At 30.1% G+C, this 25,809-nt stretch overlaps 1 protein-coding gene across 12 annotated transcripts in view; it reads right to left on the reverse strand.

Annotated features, from left to right (window-relative positions):
• Positions 1-25,809, reverse strand: part of LOC118186693 (homeodomain-interacting protein kinase 2-like) — a 270,441-nt gene that overhangs the window by 68,121 nt on the left and 176,511 nt on the right. For 10 of the 12 annotated variants that reach the window (XM_085821621.1, XM_085821618.1, XM_085821619.1 and 7 more), the window contains 7 exons: positions 24,987-25,364; positions 19,883-20,017; positions 13,136-13,312; positions 9,221-9,375; positions 7,742-7,865; positions 5,838-5,978; positions 95-181 (listed from right to left, as the gene is read on the reverse strand). In XM_085821621.1, the coding sequence (XP_085677747.1) occupies positions 95-181; positions 5,838-5,978; positions 7,742-7,865; positions 9,221-9,375; positions 13,136-13,312; positions 19,883-20,017; positions 24,987-25,364 (1,197 nt within the window). The remainder of the gene's footprint in view (positions 1-94; positions 182-5,837; positions 5,979-7,741; positions 7,866-9,220; positions 9,376-13,135; positions 13,313-19,882; positions 20,018-24,986; positions 25,365-25,809) is intronic. The other 2 variants (XM_085821625.1, XM_085821623.1) reach the window with 1 other exon arrangement.

Raw genomic sequence — 25,809 nt, forward strand, 5'->3', positions numbered from 1 at the left:
ATAATTATATACAATACTAAAAAGTACTTGAACTTAAGTGAAAAGTACTTGCATTATTAACATAATTCTGAAATTAATCAGAAATAAATAGTACCTGAGCCATGTCATCAAGGCAGTTAAAAATATACTTCCTAGCTTCTTTTGACTTTATATTTGTTTCTGCTTCATGTTCTTCTGGAGTCTATGCAAAATAAAATATAAGTATTTAAACTGGTAACGGCACTAAGAAATAAATAAGAGATAACACAGTTTTTATCCAAAAACCGTAACTGATATTATCATCATCATTTACATGCTACAAAACAAAATCTCACAACCTAAGCTATATGAAAAACATGAAACAATTATTCTTCAGTATCTTATTAGATGAGGTTCAGTGTTACAGTAAAAAGAGATTTTAAAATTTAAGGTGCAAAAGATAAGTGTTGTTGAAAAGAACATAGTAGTAAAAATGTATATCAAAATAATTTGAATATGAAATTGATTGCAAAAAAAAAAAGAACTAACTCAAGACTAATCTCCAGTGATAATGCATTCCATTCTTAATAATGATGTACTATGAAAATATTTCATTTAGAAAATGCATTTGGGAAGGGGGAAGAATTTTTGGAAATACTGGCCATGCAATAGATAATACCATAATTCTATATTTAAAATAAGAATATGAAAATGAAATTTTGGCAAAAACTATTAATTATTCCTACATGCTATTAATATGCAATTAAGAACATTACATCATAACAGACTTTTTTGGGGGAGGAGGATAAAATTACATATTAAAATTACATGTCACATTCAGTTTTAATATGCAATTGATACATAAAATTTTTATTTGCTTGCCATACAATACTAAAAAAATGCACATACATGACTTTTCTTTCTATAATATCTCACACATGGTTTAATTTTTTTTGTTTTCAAAATTAACTCTGGTTATCTTATAAAATCCAAAATGTTTTAAACTAAATTTCTAAATTAGAAAATTAACATTATTAGAAATTAATTATTAGAAAAGTTAACAATGAGTCTTTTTTTTTTTTTTTTTTAAATTTATCTTTGTTTAACCAGAAAACTCTTAGTAGATAAACTTTTAGTCTTATGTATAACTCTTTAATTACCATCTTTTAGTAGATTTTCATTTTTATTTCCCAACAAAAATGCAAACATTATCATTGTGAATTTTTTTTATCCAAAATTTTCAATTTTACAAAGCACACTTAGTATCCAGAAGCATACAAAATATATTAATTCTGAATTTATTTATAAGTCACAATGAAATTTATTTCTCAGAATAAATTGGTATTCTTAAGAAATTACATATAAAATCATGAATTCAAATGCAATAAAAATTGTTTATCTTTAAATATAATTAAGCCCTTTGGCCCTTCTGAATTTTTATATGGCTAATCTTTGGAATATGGTAACAGGCAGTTTGGTAACATTTTGGCAGGTGATAAAGGTTACTACCTAGGACTTTGGCAATAATGTGAGAAGTACCCAATTTCAATTACGGATTATTTTAACAGAGAGAAATGAGAGATCATGAGATATGTCATGTGACATATACAGACGAATCACAGTTCTTTAATCGGAAAAGGGGGGAAATCTGGAAAAATATCTGCAGTACTTTATAGCATTTTGTATTTAGCTTCATACTGTGTTGTGTGAAACAGTATTGCTTAATTTTTGGATCCCATGGCCCTATCTAAAGTGAATTTGAAACGGATATTTAGTGAGATTGAAAGGGGTAGTAATAAGTGTTTTTTTAAGGTTGTGCGAGATAGAAGTAAAGATTGCTTATTAAGTTTTATTAAGCAGTATATTCTAGCTGGTACAATAATAATATCTGATTGCTGGAAGTCACATGCCTGTTTGGAGGATGAAGGTTTTCAACATCTTGCTGTTAACCATAAGTATCATTTTAAAGATCCTGAAACAGGCGCACATAAGAATACGATTGAGATTCTGAAGAAGATTAGGTAAGTTAGTATTTTTAATCATTTGAGGATATTATTTTTATGCATTGTTCTAAATATAAGGAATAAATAAATTAATATGCTATTATTGGAAAATTGTTATTAGCAATGAATTAGTTTAAATTAATTAAGATTTTAAGCTAATTTTTATTAATTTAATGTACATGTTTATTTATATTTTAAGTAGTGTTTTTTAATTTAATTATATTTTAATTTAGTGATTTTGTGAATTATATGTTTGTTGCATTTTGGAATACGTTTCAGTAGAAGTAAACGTGCATGGAAATAATTTAAATATTTGCAACAATTTTTAATGTTTGCGTTATAAATTCGCAGGTGACATTTGTAATAGATAATTTAGAGGGATAAGTTTTTGGATATTTTATTTATTTTATACGTGCAAATGTTCATCCTTGTAAAGGGTATATACTTTTTCGCGATCAAGTAATTTCATATATGTCCTTTTTACCGACTTTAAAGATTCACAAAACTTTCCGGCATTTTCGTGCAAATTTTTCTAATTTATGAGAAAAAAGTAGTGTACATGGATAAGTCAAGAGTGTGCGCAATGCAATTTTTGTGCAATTCTGGGATGTTTTTTAAAGTGAAAATAGGTCGACGTGGACATGGTTACTGTGTATGTGCCATTCTTAAAAACGCGGCAATGAGTTTGCGATTCTGCACTTTCTTTTAATTTAATTATATTTTAATTAAATGATAGTTATTTTGTGAATTATATGTTTGTTGCATTTTGGAATACGTTTCAGTAGAAGTAAATGTGCATGGAAATAATTTAAATATTTGCAACAATTTTTAATGTTTGCGTTATAAATTTGCAGGTGACATTTGTAATAGATAATTTAGAGGGATAAGTTTTTGGATATTTTATTTATTTTATACGTGCAAATGTTCATCCTTGGAAAGGGTATATACTTTTTTGCAATCAGGTAATTTCATATATGTCCTTTTTACCGACTTTAAAGATTCATAAAATTTTCCTGCATTTTTGTGCAAATTTTTCTAATTTATGAGAAAAAAGTAGTGTACATGGATAAAGTCAAGAGTATGCGCAATGCCATTTTTGTGCAATTCTGGGATGTTTTTTAAAGTGGAAATAGGTCGACGTGGACATGGTTACCGTGTATGTGCCATTCTTAAAAACACGGCAATGAGTTTGCGATTCTGCACTTTCTTTTAATTTAATTATATTTTAATTAAATGATAGATATTTTGTGAATTATATGTTTGTAGCATTTTGGAATACATTTCAATAGAAGTAAACGTGCATGGAAATAATTTAAATATTTGCAACAATTTTTAATGTTTGCATAATAAATTCACAGGTGACATTTGTAATAGATAATTTAGAGGGATAAGTTTTTGGATATTTTATACGTGCAAATGTTCATCCTTGGAAAGGGTATATACTTTTTCGTGATCAGGTAATTTCATATATGTCCTTTTTACCGACTTTAAAGATTCGCAAAATTTTCCTGCATTTTTGTACAAGTTTTTCTAATTTATGAGAAAAAAGCAGTGTACATGAATAAAGTCAAGAATGTGCGCAATGCCATTTTTGTGCAATTCTGGGATTTTTTTTTTAAGTAAAAATAGGTCGACATGTACATGGTTACTGTGTATAAGCCATTTTGAAAGCGGCAAGGAGTTTGCGATTCTGCACTTTCTCCCAATTTTGCAGTTAATATTCGTCATGATTAAGCACTTTTGTTCCATAAAATTTCTAACATAAGCGTAATTCGGCTAGGAGATTGTTGGAAAAAAATGTTGATTAAATATATATATATATATATGTATAAAAAAAAAAAAAAAAAAAAAAAAAAAGAAAAGAAAAAAAAGAAGCCTGTCTTTACTTTGTGAAGGCAAAATGGCACAGAAAAAAGTAGAAGGTTGCTGTAGCAGGGTTGGTTGCCAAATTTTCGCCAAAAATCGCCCAGTTACCATAATCCAAAGATTAACCTTTCATATTTCCTTTTTCTAACATCTTATTAAAATAATCCTGATGTAACCAGTACAGTGTAGAGTGACAAACAAACAAACAGCAAAGAACAAAAAATAGAGCTGCTACTAGAAATTGGTCTTTAGGAAAACTCAAATGCAAAAAAACAGTCTAATGCAAATCGCATGATCATTTTGGCATAACGAACAGAGGGGAAGTGTTATAAATTTAAAACAAAGCTTAATATAGGAATGATGGTCAAAAGTATTTTCAGTTCAGACTCAATAAGGATTAAAATCATCAATCGAAAATTTTTTTAGAAGACTATTTTGACCCCTTCAGATGTAGACTTGATAAGGCCCTAAGCTATTTGAAATATGGGGGCCCTTTATAAGTTTGTTATAATATATTTTAATATTATTTATACTATATTTTAATTTTTTGGGGTCCCCCAAGAAAGTGGGGCCTTAAGCTATAGCTTGTGTAGCTTATTCATAAATCTGGCCCTGCCTAAGATAACCAACGACCCAGGATTCCGGATCAATTTCTTGTTTCTCCTAGACAATTAATACTGAATAGATTTGATTTCTACTTCATTTGATGTACAGTGAAGCTCAATTTCACAGTGAAAATATTTATATCACATCTGATTTATATAACTGCATCTATTTTAATGCATTTTTAAATTATTTCTTTCGACACCATAATTATTAATAAAAATTTATATTAGTATAATTAATTGATTGGTGTCCCTTTTTGGGTGGGACCCACTTCTACTGGCCCTCTTTATACACAAACTGCGATGCTATAACATTACACATTTTTATACATGCTGTTACGCAAAAGACAACTGCAGTAAGATAGCTTCCCCACAAAGCAGTTTAGGGTTGCCAGACAATAGCAAGGGAAGGCAGGGTTGCCAGATTTGGCACAAAATTGTACATTTGGCGACAAAAGTGGTAATATGCCATAGACAGAGTGAGAACATTCAGGAATGAATTTTTACCAATTTGTCCCAGAATGTTCTCAAAGGCAGGTCAAAAGCTATATAAATCCTGCTTGTATGCGGAGTAGCAGTATATCGTATCTTGATTGTACTGAGTTCAGTAGTAGTGCTTTGAGTTCTGAGATCAGCTTGAGAGAGATTGACTGAGTTGGTAGCACTTTAGTGCTTTTCCATGAAGTTGTCTTCACCATTATAGCTTAGTAGCCTGAAGTCCGTGTTGCTGATTGTTTCAGCATGTTTATTGTAGTTTTTCAACAACTGTAAACATGTCTTTGGAACTCTCCTGTGTAATAATGACAAATAAATTATGTTTTGATTCTTCATCATGCATTGCCATCAATCACTCCAAATCCACAAATTTGTAGAACACAACAGTATCATACCCAATAAATGTCCAAATTCCTTGCTCAACAGCAAAACTGATAAAATTTTATCAGTCTGTATCAGATGAAGTATCCTAATGAATTCTACATTTAAATATCAAATCTAGGAACTATTGTTGTTGTCTTGTACATATTACATGAATCAATGGTTGCCAGAGCCTACTCTGATGAGAGGTTGGAATTCTATTTTCCACTCCCAATTTTGAGGGAAAGCACCGGGGGAGGGGGGAATCCGGAGGTCTCCAACCCCTTTCCTCACCCACCAATCCACACGGGACTTTCGGTTTGCCACATATTTAGAGTGCCGCCATGCTGTACCGATATTATAGATTTATAAACATCCATGTCTTACTGGGGATTAGAACCCGGGCCCTTTAGTACCGTAGTAGGCTCCCCTAACCACTAAACCGTCTGAGTGACCTAGAAACTATAAGTTTCCATTTAACACAAATATAAAAAGCAATTTTAAATACCAAATTTAAGCTCCGAGTTTTAAACACTCATTTCAAATTTACCTTCAGTTTCCAGGGATTTACCTTTAATCTCCAGAAAGGGTAATTACTGTCTTCTTCTCTGTAGAAGAAGCGAGTAGTTTTAGTTGCATTGTTAAGCATGTGCTCTGCAGGTAGTCCCTGAGTCTGGCTTATGTATCTTATCTAGAGAAAGGAAAGGTAACATGAGAAAACACCTGTTAAAACTAATAATAAGAATACAAAAAAGAAAAAAATATACAGGTATTTCAATAAGTTAATTTTTTAACCAAATATATAATTTAAAATAAAATTTTCCACAAAAAATATCTATGAATAATAATTATTAAAATTTTATACTAAATTAAACACATGTTAAAATTTAAAATCACATTAATAATGCAGAAGTAATATCTATTTTTACTGAAAATGCTGCATTGGAAATGTGAAAAATTTCAGTACTATGCAATATTGCTGATATTGCATAGTACTGAAATCAACTATACATACAAAGACTATTTACTAATAAGTTTCTCAGAAAAACTATTTTTACGTAAATAGAATGGGGAAAATTAATTAAACACTCAAGCAGCTTGGAAGTTACAGTATTCAGCTGCTTCAGTTGGCCTCTATGAACAAGGGCCTATGTTTGTGATTTATTTCCAAGTTACTGTTTTAATTAAAACTATAACTTTAGAATGAGCTAATAGTATAAAAAAGCATTAAAATTAATAACATCACAGTCGCCTTTAGCTATCACACTATTCAATAAATGATTTCTTATAAACTAAATAGGATTCCAAACTCCATCTCATAATGCTTAAAATTATTTTGAAAGACAAAATGCAAAAGAAATAATCAGCTAAACAAGAAGAAATACCCAAGATTTCAGCAAAACTGAAGTCTTTTTTTCAAAGAGAGGAAATACATATTTTTATAATGTACATTTGAACTAGTCAATTATTTTGTCCTTTCAGCTTTAATTACATCAAATGATAACTAATGAAAACGTTTAACTTATTGACATGCATATGAAAATGCCTAACTGTTTCAGTACATAATATTTACAGTTTTTAGGCAGCCACAAATTTGCAGCTCACATCTAGCTCCCAAATCAATTTTACGCAGCCTGTGAATGCATTTTAATTATGTATTTATTGTAAATGTGGCATTTATATCTTGTAATAGAGATATGGATTGAGATCATGTGCAAAACTGCTATTGAAGAAGAAAGGTAGAATTAATTTGTTCCCTGTCATCATATGCTTGTATATCAAGCCACGTGACTAGAATAAGTTGGGAGTATTTACCACATTAAGTAAATTTAGTTTGCCAACTGACAATTCATGCTGCTTCATTATTTTAGTGTTTTCTGTATTATGTTTTAAATTAAAAGGAAATTATTTAGTAAACAACATTAATTCAACATATTTGAATTATTTGAAATAAATATTTAGTCTAAAATTTAACATTAATTGTCAATATGCTTGAATTATAAAGTAACAGACATTTTTATTACAGGTACCAACTTTTAGACTTCAAATGGAAAATAAGTTTCATTTCCCCTTTTTTTGTAGTTATTATTATTACGAATGTATATTTTGATAAATATTTAGCAAATATTTATCATTAGTAATTTAGTACATTAGTTATATTTAGTTATCATCAGTAATTTAGTATAAAGTAAAATTTAAAATTTATTCCACCCTCAATATTATAAGAAAAATTTTTCTGCCCATCAGCTGCTTTCAGATTGTGCATTTTAATCACATGCATTTTTTTAAAGTTGGTGAACTTTTGTAAGAATAATAATTTAAAGGACAAATGCATCTTCATTATAACTCATAGGATCACTTTATTGATATATAAGCCCTAGCATTAAACTTATTAGACTAATTAGTATCAATACTAAACTCAAACTATATACATTATACATTAAAAAAAATTACCTGATCAAACTCTGAAGAACCGGGATACAGTGGCCACCCAAGAAATAATTCTGCTATGACACAACCCAAAGACCACATATCTATAGCCTCACAGAATGGAAGACCAAGGATAATTTCAGGTGCTCTGGGGGGGGGGGAAATAATAATAACAATATTTCATAAAAAGAAACTTGCATTAGCATATAATATTAGTCAAATATTACGTTGTACCATAACCAAACAGTCTCAAACTGGCAGCCCAGGAACAATTTTATGTGGTTCAAGAATACATTTCATTTACGTATTTGTTGCATATAGAGTTGGAAAGGTTTAAAGATTTTAGTTACTTGTTTTGTTAAAGTCCAAGTTTAGATTATTTTCATTACTATTAAATCAATCATAAATAACACGCCAGAAAATTTATAAATAGAGCTAATTTACAGTGTGCTATAAATCTTACTCAAAGAGTTGAAGATACATATCTTGTCAACTTTTATTCGTGCCAGAAAATAAATAAGCTCAGTTACGAATATTTGTACTAAAAATAATCGCTTTGTTTGAGAATATATTTTAATGCAAACACCTTTTTTTCTTCCCACAGTTGAAAATCAATAACAAAAGAACCCATTTGATGAAAAAGCCTTAATCTCCTGTGATGAAGATATTTTTTATTAATTTTTCTAAAGTGTGCGAATATTATATAAACAAATTTTGTATTTAACATAAAAAAATTATAATTACTTACTTACCTACATATATATCTTTAGTTACATATTGAGGAAAAACTTATCAAGTTAGAGAAAGATTAGAATTATTTATTTTCAAGGCCCCACTTGGTATATTTTTTCTGAAAACTTAGAAAGCTTTCGAATTTATTTAGTTCTAATTTAAATTAAAGTAAGTTATTTTATGAATAATCAAGCATATTAGAATTATTAGAAATAAATGGCAGTTTGAAATATTTATATTTAGCTGTCAGTATGTTTAAAGTCCAAAGCGTAACCAACAAAATTGTCTCTTGAGTACCAAACAGAACGTTTCAGACAGAAAATATAAATTAACTTTTTTTTTTTTCCCCCATTGAGCTATTACTGTTATTGTTTATTTATATGTTACTAAATATTTAGTAAGCAAAATTTAAAATTTACATTTTATTTTGTTGATAAAAATTTTCATTTTACTTAAAAAAAATAGTAATAAAATTCTGGTTCATCAGCTGTTTTCAGAGCATGCATTTGACCTGCATCTAAACTGAGTCTGAGACCACTACAGTCTAGCAATAGCAACCCAAATGCTTTTTAAATCTAAATAAAAAATCCAAATCTGTTAAAATCAACTGCTAAAATTAAAATAAATCAATTTTCAGGTAGCTTTTTTGCTTCTTCTAAATCCTTCCTTAAAAAAAAAAAAAAGAGTTTCATTTGATCAATAATGAAATATGAACTGAAAATTTCTAGAGCAAAGGATCCAATGCTAATTTAAGTAGACTTAATTAAATACCTGTAATAACGACTTTGAAGATATGTTGAACACACAGCTTTGGATACATGACTTGCAGATCCAAAGTCAATCACTTTCACACGATAAGGATGGCGAGAAGGATCAACTAACATTATGTTTTCAGGTTTTAAATCAGCATGTATAAGACCCAGTTGCTGGAATGAAAAGTAAAACATAAACAAACAAATGAATCAAATTGATAATATCTGTTTAAAAGCTAAAAAATATTATGTCAAAAATTTATAAAGCATAATTTTATATGGTTTTCAGGAAAACTCCATCTATGTGGAAAATATTATTAGAGGCAAAGAACTCTTAGTATTCCCCTTCAAAAAATTTTGCAAGAAGAGAAACAAGTGATAATCAAAGAAAGTATAGTATCAAGTGATATCTGGGGAGTATGACGGATGCAGCAGAATTTTCCAGCCAGCTTTTGTCGCCTTTTTACTATGGAATTCATATAAAATACGGTGTCGTTAACCCTCCGCGTACAGTGCATGCGATTTGAGCGGGGTATCTGTTTCGCCCCCCACTATGGGTCACGTGAAAATCACTGGCGAAGAATTTTTTGCCCTGATTTCAATGTGGATCCCGCCATTTCCCTGTGTACTTTAAAAAACCATCATCTGATGCTTATTTTCACTGCTAGGTGGCACTAGAAAAATCAGGAATTTGGTTTTTTTTTTTGGGAGGGGCTTGATTTTTTTCCCCGCGTATTTGTGAGTTTGCATGCTTTCTTTTGTCTTTCGCCCAATAAACATTTATGAAAGATATGGATTTGCCAAGTGTCAGCAGCGTTATATGTAGGAATAGCAAACGAAAATATCTTGATTATGAAGATAGTGATTCTGATTCGGAGTATTCCATAAATCAGGGCAGTGATGATGGTAGTGAAGACTCATCGGAAAGTCAGTTATCTGGAAGTGAATCCAAAGATTCCGATGATGATGGAACAATTCAGAATGCTCATTCATGGATGAGAATAAACATGAGTATAACCCACCTCATGCTCACGCTAGATTTCAGTTTTCCGGTGATCCAAAAGTACTCGCGAATGTAAGTGAAGAAGACGGACCTTTGGAATTTTTCAGCTTATTTATGGATAGAGACTTACAAGATTTAATAGTAAATGAAGCAAATAGATTTGCCTCTCAACATCCCTCTGCTAATCTAAGGAAGCGTGAACTCTGGATTCCAACAAATGGTGACGAAATGTGTAATAGGTTGATCCACAACAACAGCAGTTGATTGCTAAAAAATATGCTATTTTTTGCCCTTTTATTTTTGCAAGGTTTAGTAAAAAAGCCAGATTATCATTGGTATTGGTTGAAAAGAGAATCTATAAACACTCCAATATTTTCAAAAATTATGAAACGTGATCGTTTTTACTTGTTGATGAGAAATCTCCATTTTGTCAATAATGAAAATTTTGATTTGTCTACACACCCTTGCGCTAAGTTATGGAAAATTTATGATGTCATTGAGCACATTAGAAAAAAGTTTTGTGAAATAGTTAGTCCCGAAGAACAGCTCACTGTAGATGAATCACTAATGCTTTACAAAGGTCGTTTGTCATGGAAACAGTATATTCCTTTGAAACATTCACGGTTTGGGATAAAATTTTTCATGCTATATGAAGCTTCGTCAGGTTACATATGCGACTTTTTGTATATGGGAAAAGGTGTGTCTCTGTTATAGGAATACTCATCATATCCACAATCAACTGCTGTTGTTGTGGATCAACCTATTACACATTTCTAAACAGAGGATTTTGCATAACTGTTGATAATTACTATATGTTGCCAAGCTTGGCAGATATTCTTGTTCAAAAGAAAACGGACATATATGATACACTCCGCAGTAATAGAAAAGATTTACCTCCAGGTTTTGCAAAAGAAAAAGTAGAAAAAGGACAATCCATTGCATATCAGCATGGAAAGGTTATGGTACTGAAGTGGAAAGATAAAAAAATAGTAAATATGCTTAGTACTTTCCATGATACTTTATCTGATTCAGTCCATTCTGGGACAACAAAGGAAACACTAAAACCGAAAGTGATTTATGATTACAACTTTACAATGAGTGGCGTCGACAGATGCGATCAGGAGATGTCATATTACCCAAGTACCCGAAAACAACAATGAAAGTATTATAAGAAAATTTTTTTCTTATTATTGGATAAGTCATTGTGGAATTCATATATAGTATACAGAAAAATTACAAAAACAAGTAAATCTCTCCTTGATTTCAAATTAGCTGTGATCGAAGCAATTTTTGACAAATATTCTTCTATATATGCATCAAAATGTACCAGCGATGCTAGCACTAGCTGTATTCGGCTCATAGAAAGTCATTTTGCTAGCCATATTCCACCAAATCTAATAAAAAGGAACCTAGGAGACATTGTGCTGTGTGTTGCTCCAAAAAAGACAAAAATGGGAAGAAGATACGCAAAGAGACTCGCATTTGGTGCGAAGAGTGTCAAGTTGGACTATGTTTAGAGCCATGTTTCAAAGTGTATCACACTCAAAAAAACTTTCCATAATAATGATGTCAGTAAAAATAATACAATCTTTATTTCTAAGATCAATATAAGTAAGTTGTAATATTTACTAATAATGAAAACTTTTTTTTCATATTTATGTATATATTTTAACAAAGTAAAACTGATTTTTTTCTTTTATTTTTTCTGTTTCATTACAAAATTTCTGTAACACTTTTAGAGACAAATTGTTTAAAAATTATATTTATCTGAAAATAAAAATATCGTGCGATTTTTTTAACTTATAAACCACGTATAGATTTTTTTTAAAACGAAAAGCTATTAAAATTCTTCTTTATTTTAAAACAGCTGATAAAAATGTGAATTGTAACATATGTAGATAAGGAAAATATAAAAAAATCGCCCCGTATTTCAGGACCGGAAAATATAAAAACTGAGCCGTCTGGGGAGGGGTAATGAACTTATCAGTAGCCATGTTTACACTTTTTTTTATCTTAGTAATGATCTGAGACACTTTCAGTTTTTTGTTTGTTTTGTTTAGAAGAGTACATGTGTATAAATGCAATGATAAACACAGACAGCCATACATGTCTCAAATGAACACGTGCTTGCATGCTGAAATTTGAAATAACATTATCAGATAGAACTTTCAGGTAGATCTTTTATTTTCATCCAGTAATAATGAACAACTAATATCAAATTGAAATTGTCAAATTCTAAATCACTAATTATTCTTCGAAAAACAAATATTACAATAAACAAAAATGAACAAAAATATAATTTCAGTCTTTTCAAAGAAAAATAAAATTTCTGAAATTCATTGCAAATAAAATAATTCAAAAGCACGTAAGTGCACATGGATTTCGAATCATTCAAGAACAATTAGAAATGAAGATAAGATTAACACTACAAATGAATTAACAAATTAAATAGATGCATATGACTTGAGTTTAAATAATTTGCAAAGCTCAGCATTTAAGCACTTTAATTTGCGAAGGAGAAAAATTTAATATATTTTGAATACTAATGAGTTTCCTTTCTTTTTCAACAAATTCATGCAATATATGCCAGGCAACATTATTTAATAATGGTAAGCAACACATAAATCTAGTAGATCAAATTAGTGTGCAAGGTCAGATTGATATTTCTCTTAAACAATATGATCCTCTGCTACAGACTTTTGAAATAGTGCTTTCCTTTTTACAAATTATTGTCAAATAAAGATTGTAGTCTATGGATAAATCAATCAGAAATCATAATAACCTTATAAAATATTAAAACATGTTTTGGAACACAATTGTCTCAACATGGCATATATATATTGTAAATCAAAGCTACTGTATACATAATAAATATGAAAATATAATTACATATATATCTTAATAAAATTTTTAAAAAAATTATTTACATACCTTCAACTTTAAAAGTGCAGTCAGCACCTGCTGCAGAATGGGACGGATGTACTTTAAAGATAGAGGGCTAAACTTATTTTGTTTTAGGAAATCATACAAATTTTGCTCCAACATTTCGAACACCAAACATGTGTGGTTTTTGTGAGTGAAGCATTCATATGCCCGAACAAAATTATACTGAAAAAAAGAAACGAAAAAAAATTTAGTTGAAATTTTAATGACAAAACTTTACTATTTTAAAAGTAATATTATATATTTTTTAATCACCAAATGTTAGGCCTGCATTCTTGCAGTACAGTTTTCAGAATACCAATATGTACATAAATAATTACAGTTACTAGATTTTGTAACAGTTATTATGAAGTACATGTGTATTTTGTTAGTATATTGCAGATAAAAAAAAAAAAAAAAAAAAAAAAAAAAAAAAAAAAACTCAAGCTCAATTCACAGTTCCACTTTCAGTTTGATTCAACATCCAAATTGGTACCTTAAATAAAATGCAGAGAATAATAAATATTTGCAAAACCTTTCAGCTACCTGTAACTAGATCACAGATTGCACATGCCAAAATGCTTCACTGTAACTTGCCATCACGTGTCACTTGAAATGAAAATGCTTGGTAGAGTCTCACACAAAGAATTTTAGAGAAATTGAAAACTAATTTTGTGTAATCAATACCAATGACTTTTTTTAAACAGTGGGAATAATTTTAAATTTAAATCATTGTTAAAAGAAACATAAAGTTGCAGAGAAATTCTGCAATAGATAAATGCTATAAAAATAATAATAATGAAAAATTTCAGTAGAGAGAACCAACTGAAAACAGCTCCAAAGTTTAACTTAAATATAGGCATTAAAATATCTGAGTAAAGATAAATTAATACTTTTATTGTAGCAATATTAAATACAATTTTAAAAGAATCTATTGTTAAGAGTTGCCGAACATTTGATATTACTATTTAAAACTATTGATCTACACCTTTGGCAATAAAATTGTTATGTAAATACCATGTAATTCTGAATATAAGCCAATTAATATATAAGAACAAGAGGCAAGATTTTGCTAAAAAATATGAACCCAAGCTCAAGAACGTTTTATAAATCAAACTGGTACTTCTTTGTTAAAGCAAGTCCCGAGACTGAATCGCCAGTCAACCAAGATATCTTGCCAAAATCTACCTGTGTGTTCTTATTTCATGGGGCTATTTTAAAGAGATATCAACAAATCCTAGCCTGTATCAATATATATATATACACTGCTGAAAGTGCAAATATTTGCTCACATAAGATAGATCTGAAGGGGACTACTACTTCATTTGCTCTTATTTGATAATAAGAGGCGACAATACTGGAATTAAGAAGCACTTATGGTGCCAGCATCTTTTTATTCATTTTTAGGCAAAGCATATTTTATTTTGGTTCTCAGTTGCAGCAACTATTTTTAAGCAGTCAGAAGACTTTTCCGGCCTTCAGTTTACTCTCGCTTTTGTAAATGAAATACAATTCTTTATTTCTAATATGAGTGAATGATGCCCAGATAAAAAAGGACTGCTCCTTTTGCTAGTTTTAAACTACAATTGGTCACTTTTTTAGCACTACTGCAGACAGCAGAGATGATTATCTAAGAATGCTAATGGTAAAATGGATGGTAACTGCATTCACCTGTACTTGCCTCTAGCAAAGAGAAATATCTTCAAGAATTGTTGGCAAATTAAGAAAAGTACACTAGAGTTAAATAAAATAAAAATACTTTTTCAGTTATTTAAAATCTACTATAATTTTGATGATAAAATAGTTTATAAATGATCTGAACTCATAAGTAAATCTCCAAGCTTTAACAAAAAATTGAGAACATTTCTTGCCAAATACATAGAAATACTTATCATAAATGCACAAATTTAAATACATACAATTTACATTTACCCAATGGAAAAGATTGAATTACTTTAACCTTTTACATGCCTCACTATGATCCAGAAATAAAGTCACAACTAAGTAATCAAACGAATAAAAGTAACATATAAAAGCCACAACTAATCAAATTCACATTAGAATACACCCATAAAGACTATAAAACAAAAAAACTGCCGTAAAAAAATTTCTGTCTACGATTTCCCGGATGTTCCATTTTTGGAACATTGGCATGTAAGCTGCCTTTTCTCTTTTTTTTTGCTTCATGAAAACAAAGCATTGTATGATGAATCTTAAAATTTTATGCTGTAATAATGGTTTACAGAACAATTTGATGTGAAATTGCTAAAATTTAAGTAAAAACTCATTAAAAAGTTTACACAATTTTTACTTAGCATATTATTGTTTAAGAAATGCAGTGCAAAAAGTGTAAAGAAACAATAAAAACTTATACAAGCTTGATTAACAATATATATATATATATATATATATAATATGAATAAATGCTGCTTTAAAAATGTAAAATACCTTACCAATAAAAAATAAAATATTTTATCTTTTAGAAGACGTGGGATTTCAACCAGTAGCACAAAAAATGAAAAACATTCTAAAACACTAATTTTTTGTAATCCTTTTTAACAGTTTCTCAGTGTCCATGATATTGCGGGAAGCAATGTACAGAGCATTTTTTTGCATTCAAAATACATGTTTGTAGCATTTTCTTGGCACACTACACAACGCCCTTGTGATGAATTTTAGGTTTTGAATTTTACGAATTTTAGCTTTCGCTCGAAGCAAATTCATAGTAATTTCTTTTCTAAAAGTTGCATGACACATTTCTATTGTGATGTTTCATGTAAATCAACATGTGAGATCCACCCAGCTGCCACAACTATAATCAGCGCGTTGATAAATAATATCCAGTAAAATTTTTTGCTGCGAAATTTTGGTCAATAACTCCAAGGTGTCGGTCCAACAGGTCTACTCCACCCATTCCTTCATTATATAATTTTATAATGTAAGTTTGGAGAACATCAACTTTCTTTTTTTTAAGTTCGGACACATCTTTTTGCTCTTCCTAATGGTTTGTGAGTGATAAAATTTGATGCAATAGTTAAAACAGAATTGCCGTCCCAAAAGCACACATAAACTTCTCCATCTCATCAGTAATCAAATTCTCCCTGTTGAAATTTCAACATCTCTTTTGCTGTCCTGCTGTATGCATCTGTTTTGCTTGTACCGTGCCAACTGTCTTAACCCATTAGCCGCTGGTGTTGCGTTGACACAAAGGTCAAAATAAATGCATATATAAATATAATTACCTAAGATATTTTATACCAGCCAGATGATTTTGTGTAGGGAATATTATGAAGATTATTTCTGTAAAAAAATATTTGCCTTCAAAAATCATTTTGTTTATAATAATTAATCTCATACTTTAAGCACAATTTAAGCAAAATTTTCGACCTGGTATTTTTGCTGAAAATACTTAACGAAAGAATAGCCGTCTTTATGAGTGATCTATTTTTAGTCAAGGTCACCATTTATTAGAACATTACATCAGTCAGATGTTTATATTTGTGTTGGGAAGGAAGGGAAAACAGGTGTTGCGCTGACGCAAAGCCAGCAGGAAACGGGTAGTCAATCTCTTTTTCCACTCATTCCTTTCGATGTTCTGGTTGTTTAAAAATGCCTAGAATGAGGTAACTTACATTAGAAGAAGCCCTTCAAATATTTTTTGATGAAGAAACAGATGATGATAATGTTAATAATGACCAGAATGAAACTGATATTGTTGTTGTTCCCCCAGAAATTGCAGAAACTAGTGACAAAGAAGAAAGGAATGGCAATGATTTAAATAATGATAATGATATTTTACCAAATAATACTGCTGGGGAAGTTGAAATTCACATAAGAATTAAGTTTCAGTCTTCTAAAAGCAGTTATAGTCATAGTAAAAAGTTTAAAAAGCAGAAGACTGAAATCTTGAAGTGGATAAAAAAGGAACTGTTAGATATGTCTCAGGAAAAACATGAAGAAAGAGATAGAAGAGAAATTATAAAAGACAAAATACAAGGTAAAACTAGTGCACAGATTTTCGATTTTCTTTTTGGTTTAGACATCTACTTTCTTCTCGTTGAACAGACAAATATATATGCTGAGGAAAAAAAAAAAAAAAAAAAAAGAATTTACTGCATCTGAAGCCTATATGAGAAGATTTATTGGAATATTATTGTTTCAGGATATCATTCTTTACCTCAAGAAAAAAATATATTGGTCTTTTGATAAGGACATTTCTGTTCCTGTTGTACGAGAATCGATATCACGTTTGCAGTACAGGAATATGAAGCAGAATTTGCATTTGACAATAGTCAAACTGACAATACTGATAAATTATATGAGGAGAGACCGCATCTAAACTTACTAAATATCACCACTTTTTACTACTGGAAATATAAAGTATCTCTTAGATTTCAGACGCGAGAATGCATTATTCCTTTTGCAAACTCCTATTGAGAGCGTAGAATTAGCCAAAAATAGATCAGCAACAGGAGGAACAAGTAAATTCAGCATTCAAAAACCATTGCATGGAGATGGTAGACATTTTATCGTAAAGTCCGTTGATAACAAAAGACTTTGTTGTAAAGAGTACCATAGCCAGACTGTTTATAGATGCAAAGTATGTAATGTAGCTTTACATCATGATTGTAATCAAGCTGTTCATGCTTGAATCCTTCAATTGAAATAATCTGTATTTGTAAAAGAAATGCAATGTATATTTTAATATTAAATTAATTACAAGTAAAGTGATTTGTAGATTTATAAAACGTTATACAGCTAAAAAGTAATCCTGCGCTCCACTCACAAGAAACATCACACGAATACAATCCTACTCACTAAACATCTGTAGTCTTATTCCGCTGACGTTGCGCGAACGCAACGCTCGCTTTTTCCACAGGTAAGAGCATTTTTTTTTAATTTTCAATGTAAATTTATGTTATAAATGCTTAATTTAATATTTGTTATTATTTTACAAAATTACAAGGAAAAGAAACATTCCTTGTAATTTTGGCGGTTAATGGGTTGCTAGACAAAAAATCAGTCAGCACACTGTGCGATGAAAAAAGTTCCAGAAAAATACTTTGTGTTTCTCTGGATTGTCAATAAAAGATAATTGTTCAGAGACAACTTTTGATCTAAGCCGCAAATTTTCATTTTTCAAACTTTTCGAAAAAAGATAATTGTTCAGAGACAACTTTTCATCTAAGCCGCAAATTTTCATTTTTCAAAACTTTTCGAAAGACCTAATATAAACAATGAAGCACATGTGGTCATTTCTAACAGAAGCAGAAATCGGAACTGAAAACTGGGAAATGCAGCTGAAACCAATTACCACCACTCCTTGGTGAGAGAGGTCATATCCCCCTTCCAGTCCTCTGCCCCCTCCTTTCTACAGAAATAAACGACACACCATTAATGACTCTAAAATAGGGAATAAGGGCATATTTACGAGATATGAGCACTGAATGCATTTAAAATCTATTAAAGAAAAATATACGTGTGATATCACTGATTTTCTATATTGTTACATATCAATGTTCCTTTTTTGGAACATTGCAATTTTATGCAAGGAAATATTATTTATTATTATTTCAATTTCTTTTATTAACCGCTTCCCTTACATATTTTTTTTTGAAAAAAATTGTAAAAAATCATCACATTTTTTTATTTTATTATTAAATACAACAAAACAAAACAAATCAAAATATGTAGGTTTTAAGTTGAATTTTTAATTTTTTGAAGGTGTAAAAGCATTTATTTTTAATATTAGTTTACTATCCCGAGTTATCTCGGGCAAACGAAAAAAAGTTAAATATTAATCTTTGTATGATAATTTTGGAAACAAGGGACAACACAGAGTGATACCTGATGTTCTACACTGGTATCTGGTCTCTTTTCTTACTGGCTTACCGCTGGAATCTCTTTCACGGGAGCACAGAGTGCACTGTCTCATTGGATTTGATTTTTTTTTTTGATTTTTTCCCCCTGCCTCTTCATAATCACTATCTGAAAAATCATCGCTTTCGCTACCTTCCATCATCGCCATTATTTTATTTTTTTACAACGCATGGATCCTTTTTTATACATTACTAATCCACAAGCCAACATATACTATACAATAGGGAAACACGCAATCAGACCATCCAAAAAAACCGTGCAACCAACAAAATTTGGCAAACTGCCAATCAAAGCTGAATATTTCCTTTCATTTCCTCCAGACCGAGTAAAACCGTGATAAAAGAAATTGTACTAATCTCGTATTCTGCTTCGCACGAGTTTTCTCGGGATAATAATTAACTGCAATATATACGAACCCGAGATAACTCGGGATAATCAGGCAAGCGGTTAACTCATTAAAGTTGTTATTTACAAGTACGATGGGGAAATTTTTCGGTGTGTTTGAATTTTTAGAAATTTTGCAGAATTTGTTTTCAAAAATAGTAAAAAAAGCTGATTTTCAGAAATTTTCACATTTGAAAAATAAATTTTATGTCAAAAAACCAATCATACCTTTTATAATTAAAGTTAATTTTTACAAAATGACAAATATGATAGTTTATTTTTTAAAAAACATTAAACATGATGCTCTAAAAAATGAACATTGGCATGTAAAAGGTTAAAAAGAAGGAATCATTTATATAATGTAAATATTTTTTATTCAGTGCAAATACGAAAATGTTACACTAATATTTTTATAATTAGACAAAAATGAGATGATAAATTACATAATTATACACATAATAGCATATACAGATGCTAGCATAATTGGCTTACCTCATCAGCATTTTCTTGGCTTAGCCTATGTAAAATGCTCACTTCAATCTGACCTTGTCTTGCATAAGATGGGTGATTTTTTAATATCTTAATAGCAACTAATTCGTTGGTCCCTTTCTTCCAGCATTTTACAACCTAAAGCATAAATATGCATGTATTACAATAATTATTTTCAGCATTCATAGTTTTAACTTTAAATTAGCCCCTTAACAAATTTTCAGCATTCATAGTTTTAACTTTAAATTAGCCCCTTAACAAAAAAAAAAAAAAAATAAATAAATAAATAAAATAAAATTTATTTATAATAGTTAAAAGGGAAAAGACCAGAGACTGATTAATACAGTCAACTAACTTGACTGCATTTTTTCCCTTTAGAAGCTCCATCATTGCTGCATTCAGCCTCTAATTATTCAATCTCTAATTAACTATTCAACTTTAATTTGGATTCTACGCTTTTAAATATATATAGATAGCTGCCAACTTTTAAATATGAATAATCAAGCGATTCTTGTGCAAAAGCCAGGAGTTTCAACAGGGTTTTTGCTATTTCAATGAGGGTACATAAAAAGAATTCCAAATTGACATAAATCTGTTTTATAATGTAAGATTCAAGTTACTGAACTATTTATATGATTTTGGTGTAAAACAAATTGAGATTTAATTAGATATTCTAAATTTCACATTCCTTACCTTTTACATTTCATTTTTTAAGTTTGTTACACTTTTATACTGAGGAAAACTGCTCTAATCAGTACAGTGGTTTCTCTTGAATTCGAACACGGAGACTGCTGGGCCCGGGTTCGAATTCAGGAGAAATCCTCAATGTTTGTATGCATATAATGAATCTGTTAGGGGCATTTAAAATAATGGTGAGTCAAAAGTCCTTTTAAGTGGCTTGACGATAGATAAAAAAGAGTGGGATATTCTGGGTTTTTTTCATTAAAATTAGGACAGAACTGCCTTCTCACAGATGCAAATTTAGGTGCCCCCTGTGAGCACTGTGGCGAGCTGGACAAAGACGTAGTGTATTTAATTTACACTCCCCCTGTATGTAAATATTTTAGAAGATAATGTTTGTGGGCTCTCTATAAACACTAAACCCTCATTAATAAACTCTCTTTCTGGATCTGGATTACATGTCACATTCAGCTTTCTCAAGAACTGCTACATGGTCATATAGAAATAACCCTTTCCAAGAATTTCAGGATGGCTGTTAGAAAATAGCTGAAGACATTACAGCACCTTAGGCTATATTCTTAAAGGTGAGTACTGGCCATTCTGGACAAAATGTATTAAGCTGAAAGTGTTCAGACATTCGCTACAAAAATATGCAGAGAAAATCTTCAGTAGCGAAATTTAAAAATAAGAAAGCTTTCATTTTTAAGTACTTTTAAATGTGATTAAAATAAAATTAGTAAATAATGTAGAGTTTATTGTGTGGATAAACTTCACAATGCATCATATATTCAAGTATTGCAAAATATGCAAATATTAACTGATTAAACATTGCTTGAGTTTTCCTAAAAATTTTATATATGCCTCTAGTAGATTCATTTCAGGTCAAATAAAATTTAATAAGAAGCATTATGCTGAAAATCACTAGTGGTAAAGGAATGAAATTTACACAATTTAAGTTTCATTAATTTCCGGAAAATATTTTCTTATATAAAGACTAAACATTAAAAACTGCGATACAAAGATATGTGATGACAAATCAGGAAAGGGGATTCACTAAATCATGTGTGTCTAACAGGAAACATTAGTTGCAAAGACACAACACTTTTTTCACACCTTGCTTGAAGAGTAAATACATAGTGCCTCTCTCTCAAACTTTATTCTTAGACATGCCACTATTAAGTTGTAAGTTGTTTGGTGTAATGTACTGTATTATGCTAGTAAAACTTCAATTATTTGATTTCCAAAAGGGTTTCCCAACTTTCTTTCAATAAAATGTCCTTGACCCCATACCTTCCAAGTGGAAATGGTTAACATTATTTTATAAAATGAAAATATAGAATGAAGACAATATCTGGCTACTTGTAAGAATAATAAATATTAACATAATTATGCATAGTACAGCCTCCTGAATATGTAAATATTTTTGGTATAGAAGAAAGCTTTGGTGATGAATCTGACATTGTAATTCCAGAAAAAGATCTTATAAACTACAGAATACTCTCACTTTCTAAAAAGTATAAAATGGTACATAAGAAACTTAAAAGAATTGAAAATAATTTATATATATGATAAAATTTAAAACTCTGATTTAGAGCTCTTTAAAATTCATTCAAGTCTTCATTTTAATTAAGTTCCGTCGTAATGACACACCGCAGTGGTGATTTATTATGCATACAACAAACTCTTGTTGAATTCAGAATTGAGGAATGTGATTCTGCACCATATGAATTATCTTAATTATTTCCTTTTGCTCAATGCTAGTATTTCATCAATACATGGTATCTGGAAGAATGATTTCAGATATGGAAGGAGGAGAAGTCAAAGAATTAATCAAGAATGATAGTTAAGAAATGATGAATGAAGAATTGATTTTATAACACCAACCGACAATAAAAGCCACGATACTAAAAAAAAAAAAAGTTAAAGTGCCTATAACTTACAAATAAATGAACTGTTCAAAAAAGGTACAGAAACTGCCTGATTTTGCAATGGAGATTGGCCCAAATGAAAAAAAGAGGACACACACTTTGTGAAATGCATTGGAAAACTGCATTCTTCACTGCTAAACTTTGTTGCTTTGTTTGTTAAAAAGTTGCATTGTGTAGCCCTAAGCAAAAATAACCACTTTTTTAAAATATAAACATGCCAGATACCTACTTTTTAAGCAATAATAAAAACCTTTCAATTAATTATTTGTTTCATTCTTGCCTTTTAATTACAGTATTTAGGTTTCTTTAAATTATACAAACATTCTTAATTCGAACTATACCTAACACGAGTATTTCATGCAAAGTTAACATTACAGAATTCGATTTCGCCATGTGTGCTATGTACTAATGGCATAATCCCCATGTTTGGCAAGAGTTTATTATATCTGTCAACTTCATGAGATATAAAGCAGGAAAAAAAAATAATAAGTGAATTTTACAGAAAAAAAGACACATAATTGAATATTTTAAACAATTACACAACGGAAAACTTTTATCATAAAAATGGAAAATTATTGAAATAGAAGTAATTTTAAAATAACTGCAGTAGCTTTTTTATGCTTTTAACACAAATGCAATTATGAAACTTTGTTTTATAATTATTATCTTTTAGGATAAAATATCACACCAAACAAAGATTAATTTAGAAGTGAAACAACAAAAATCAGTGTTACAACTGCAAATTTTCCAGGACTAGTTTAAATGGTTTGACTACCGAACCATCTTCTTTAATTTCCAAAGTGCATATGAAGGAGATAAGAATATGGTGATAAAATAAGAATGGTTGGTCAGGAGTTAAGCTACTGGTGCTATCTATTGATGAAACAATTCCTTAAAGGCTTAAGGTACAGATGAATTGGAATTAGGGTCGTTAACTAGAACAGAAAGATTTTTTTGAATGCGAAATGCCTCTAGAAAATCTAATTCCCCAATGGAAGATGTTTTTGTATATGTTTGGCTGTAGAGAAATGAAAAGTGTGATTTTCGGACCAACAGTGCTGGGCAACAGAGAACTTCTGTGTTTCATGTTCCTAAAATATGCCTCATGTTCTTTAACGCAAAATTTTAAGGTGCCCTTTGTTTGACCAAAGTAAATTAAACTATACTGGCAAGGAATCCTGCAAATACTCCAGGAATTCATATCTGGAATGGGGTCCTTAAATATGGAACTGGGAATTTTATTTATAGGAGAATAAATGACCTGAAAGTTGAATTTCTGTAAAATACATTCAGTCTTATAGCTACCTGATGGAAAATAGGAATGACAACACAATTCTTACAATCTCTTAAAACAAGTGTGTGCATTTTGGTGTGCTGAGATGAGAATTTTTTAACTACTTAGTTAATAATGTTGGGTGAAAAGCCCCTGCCAATAGCAACTGCTATTAAATAATTTAGTTTTTGATCAAGAGCCAATCTGGAGGAGCACACATGAAATGCACGATAAACAAAGGAATAAAATGAAGCTAGCTTCTGTTTAGTCGAATGACATGATTTGAAGTGTGGTGGAAAGCAAACCAATAAAGGTTTATGGTAAACAGTAGTACTGAAGTTGATCACTAGATGGTGCCAGTAGCTTAACTCCTGTCCAGCCATTCTTTCCTTATAACCATATGTTATCTGGTTCATTTGCACTTTGGCAGCTGAGGTAGATGGTTCAGTAAAACCCTCAAAACTAATCTTGGAAAACTTGCAAATATACTGCTGGTTCATGTTGTTTGACTTCTAAATTAATTTATTATCTTGTTTAAATTTCAGAATCAAGATATTCAAGTGTGAAAGCTAAAGGCACATCAAAACTTAACAACAGGAAACTAAAATGTTTTATGTTACTTTCAAAAACATTCATCAAATTATATTACTTTATTTTATGGCTATCACAACATTATTATATTTGGTAATGAATAATCATGATATTCTTAAACCACAAATCAAAATTTTTGCAAACAACTTTATCATAGAATTGCCAAATTTTTAACAAGACATCAAATTTAGAGATGCAGAGATTATTTTATTTTAAAGCAGAAATTTTCCCCATCAATTTGGCTTTTGTAACATTTGAATTCCGTTTTTTTACATGCTCAACTATCTGGAATTCGACATTTCCCAATTTCCCAAGCTTTCCAAGCAGTCAAGCTTTTACTGTATAAATAAACCACCTAAAAATTGTTCATATTAAAGATAGAAATAATTAACAACTTATATTTTTGTTCTGCCAAAATTTAAATTGATTAGAATTTTAACTACCTTTTTACTCTGATAACTTAAAATCACTTACCACAAACCAACTAATTGATTAACTGTTTCTGCTAAGTAGAGAAGCTAGAAATTTTAACAGGAAATAGAAAGCAACCCTAATAAGCCTTATACGAATTTTTTAAAGATTACACTTATCCTGAAAACTTATAAGTTACAATAAATTAAGATCATAATATCACCTGTCCAAATGTTCCCCGTCCAAGAAAATCCAGAACTTCATATTCGTGACCAGAAGAGTACAGAACTTCATGCTGCACCAATTGATAATCTCCTTCACTGCCAGAACTACTACTTTTAGTGATGTTTAAAGCATTGTTCCCATTGTTAGATGAATTTTTGAAGTTACTGGCAGTTGAATTATGCTTGTGATAATGTCTTTGTGAAGAATGATGGTGGCTATGGTCACCACCACGTTTTTGGGACAGTGAATGCAACTGCTGTTGTACATCTGTATGTCGATGCTGTTGCTGCTGCTGTGATCGTTGATTATCAACGACCAGATGGATGATAGGGACGCCATCAAGCTCATCAGATTTCCTTTTCAATCCATATCGAGGCTAAAAATGAGTAGGAAAAAAATTATGATTGAACAGTCTTTCAACATAAATCTTTGATGAACAAATTAACATAACTGAACTCTTGCATGTTAGAAATGGGTGCAAGTATTCATTGCCATAAAAATTTGCATAAAAAAAATTGTTAGACTGTATAGAAGCTTGCCATGAAGATGCATGCCAGGTGGATACACAGACGCTCCATTTATTTGTATGTTTCTTGTAATAAATAATTTTTAAATTTTATAATCAATATAATAGCACTTTTCTTTAATTTTGCAATAATTTACTTTGCCATTGCAATCACACTTAGAAATGTTTGATCGTGACAGTTCTTTCTTAAAGCACAAAGTTTTATGGCAGTGAATACAAATTCATTACACAATTTATAAAACTTGAAATATCTTAGTTTATTGCTAACTTTTATCAGTTCTCAGAATCAAGTATT

Source organism: Stegodyphus dumicola, chromosome 8 (genome assembly GCF_044657685.1).
Source record: "Stegodyphus dumicola isolate Sdum_Otavi_A_Nest chromosome 8, ASM4465768v1".
NCBI classification, from domain to species: domain Eukaryota; kingdom Metazoa; phylum Arthropoda; class Arachnida; order Araneae; family Eresidae; genus Stegodyphus; species Stegodyphus dumicola.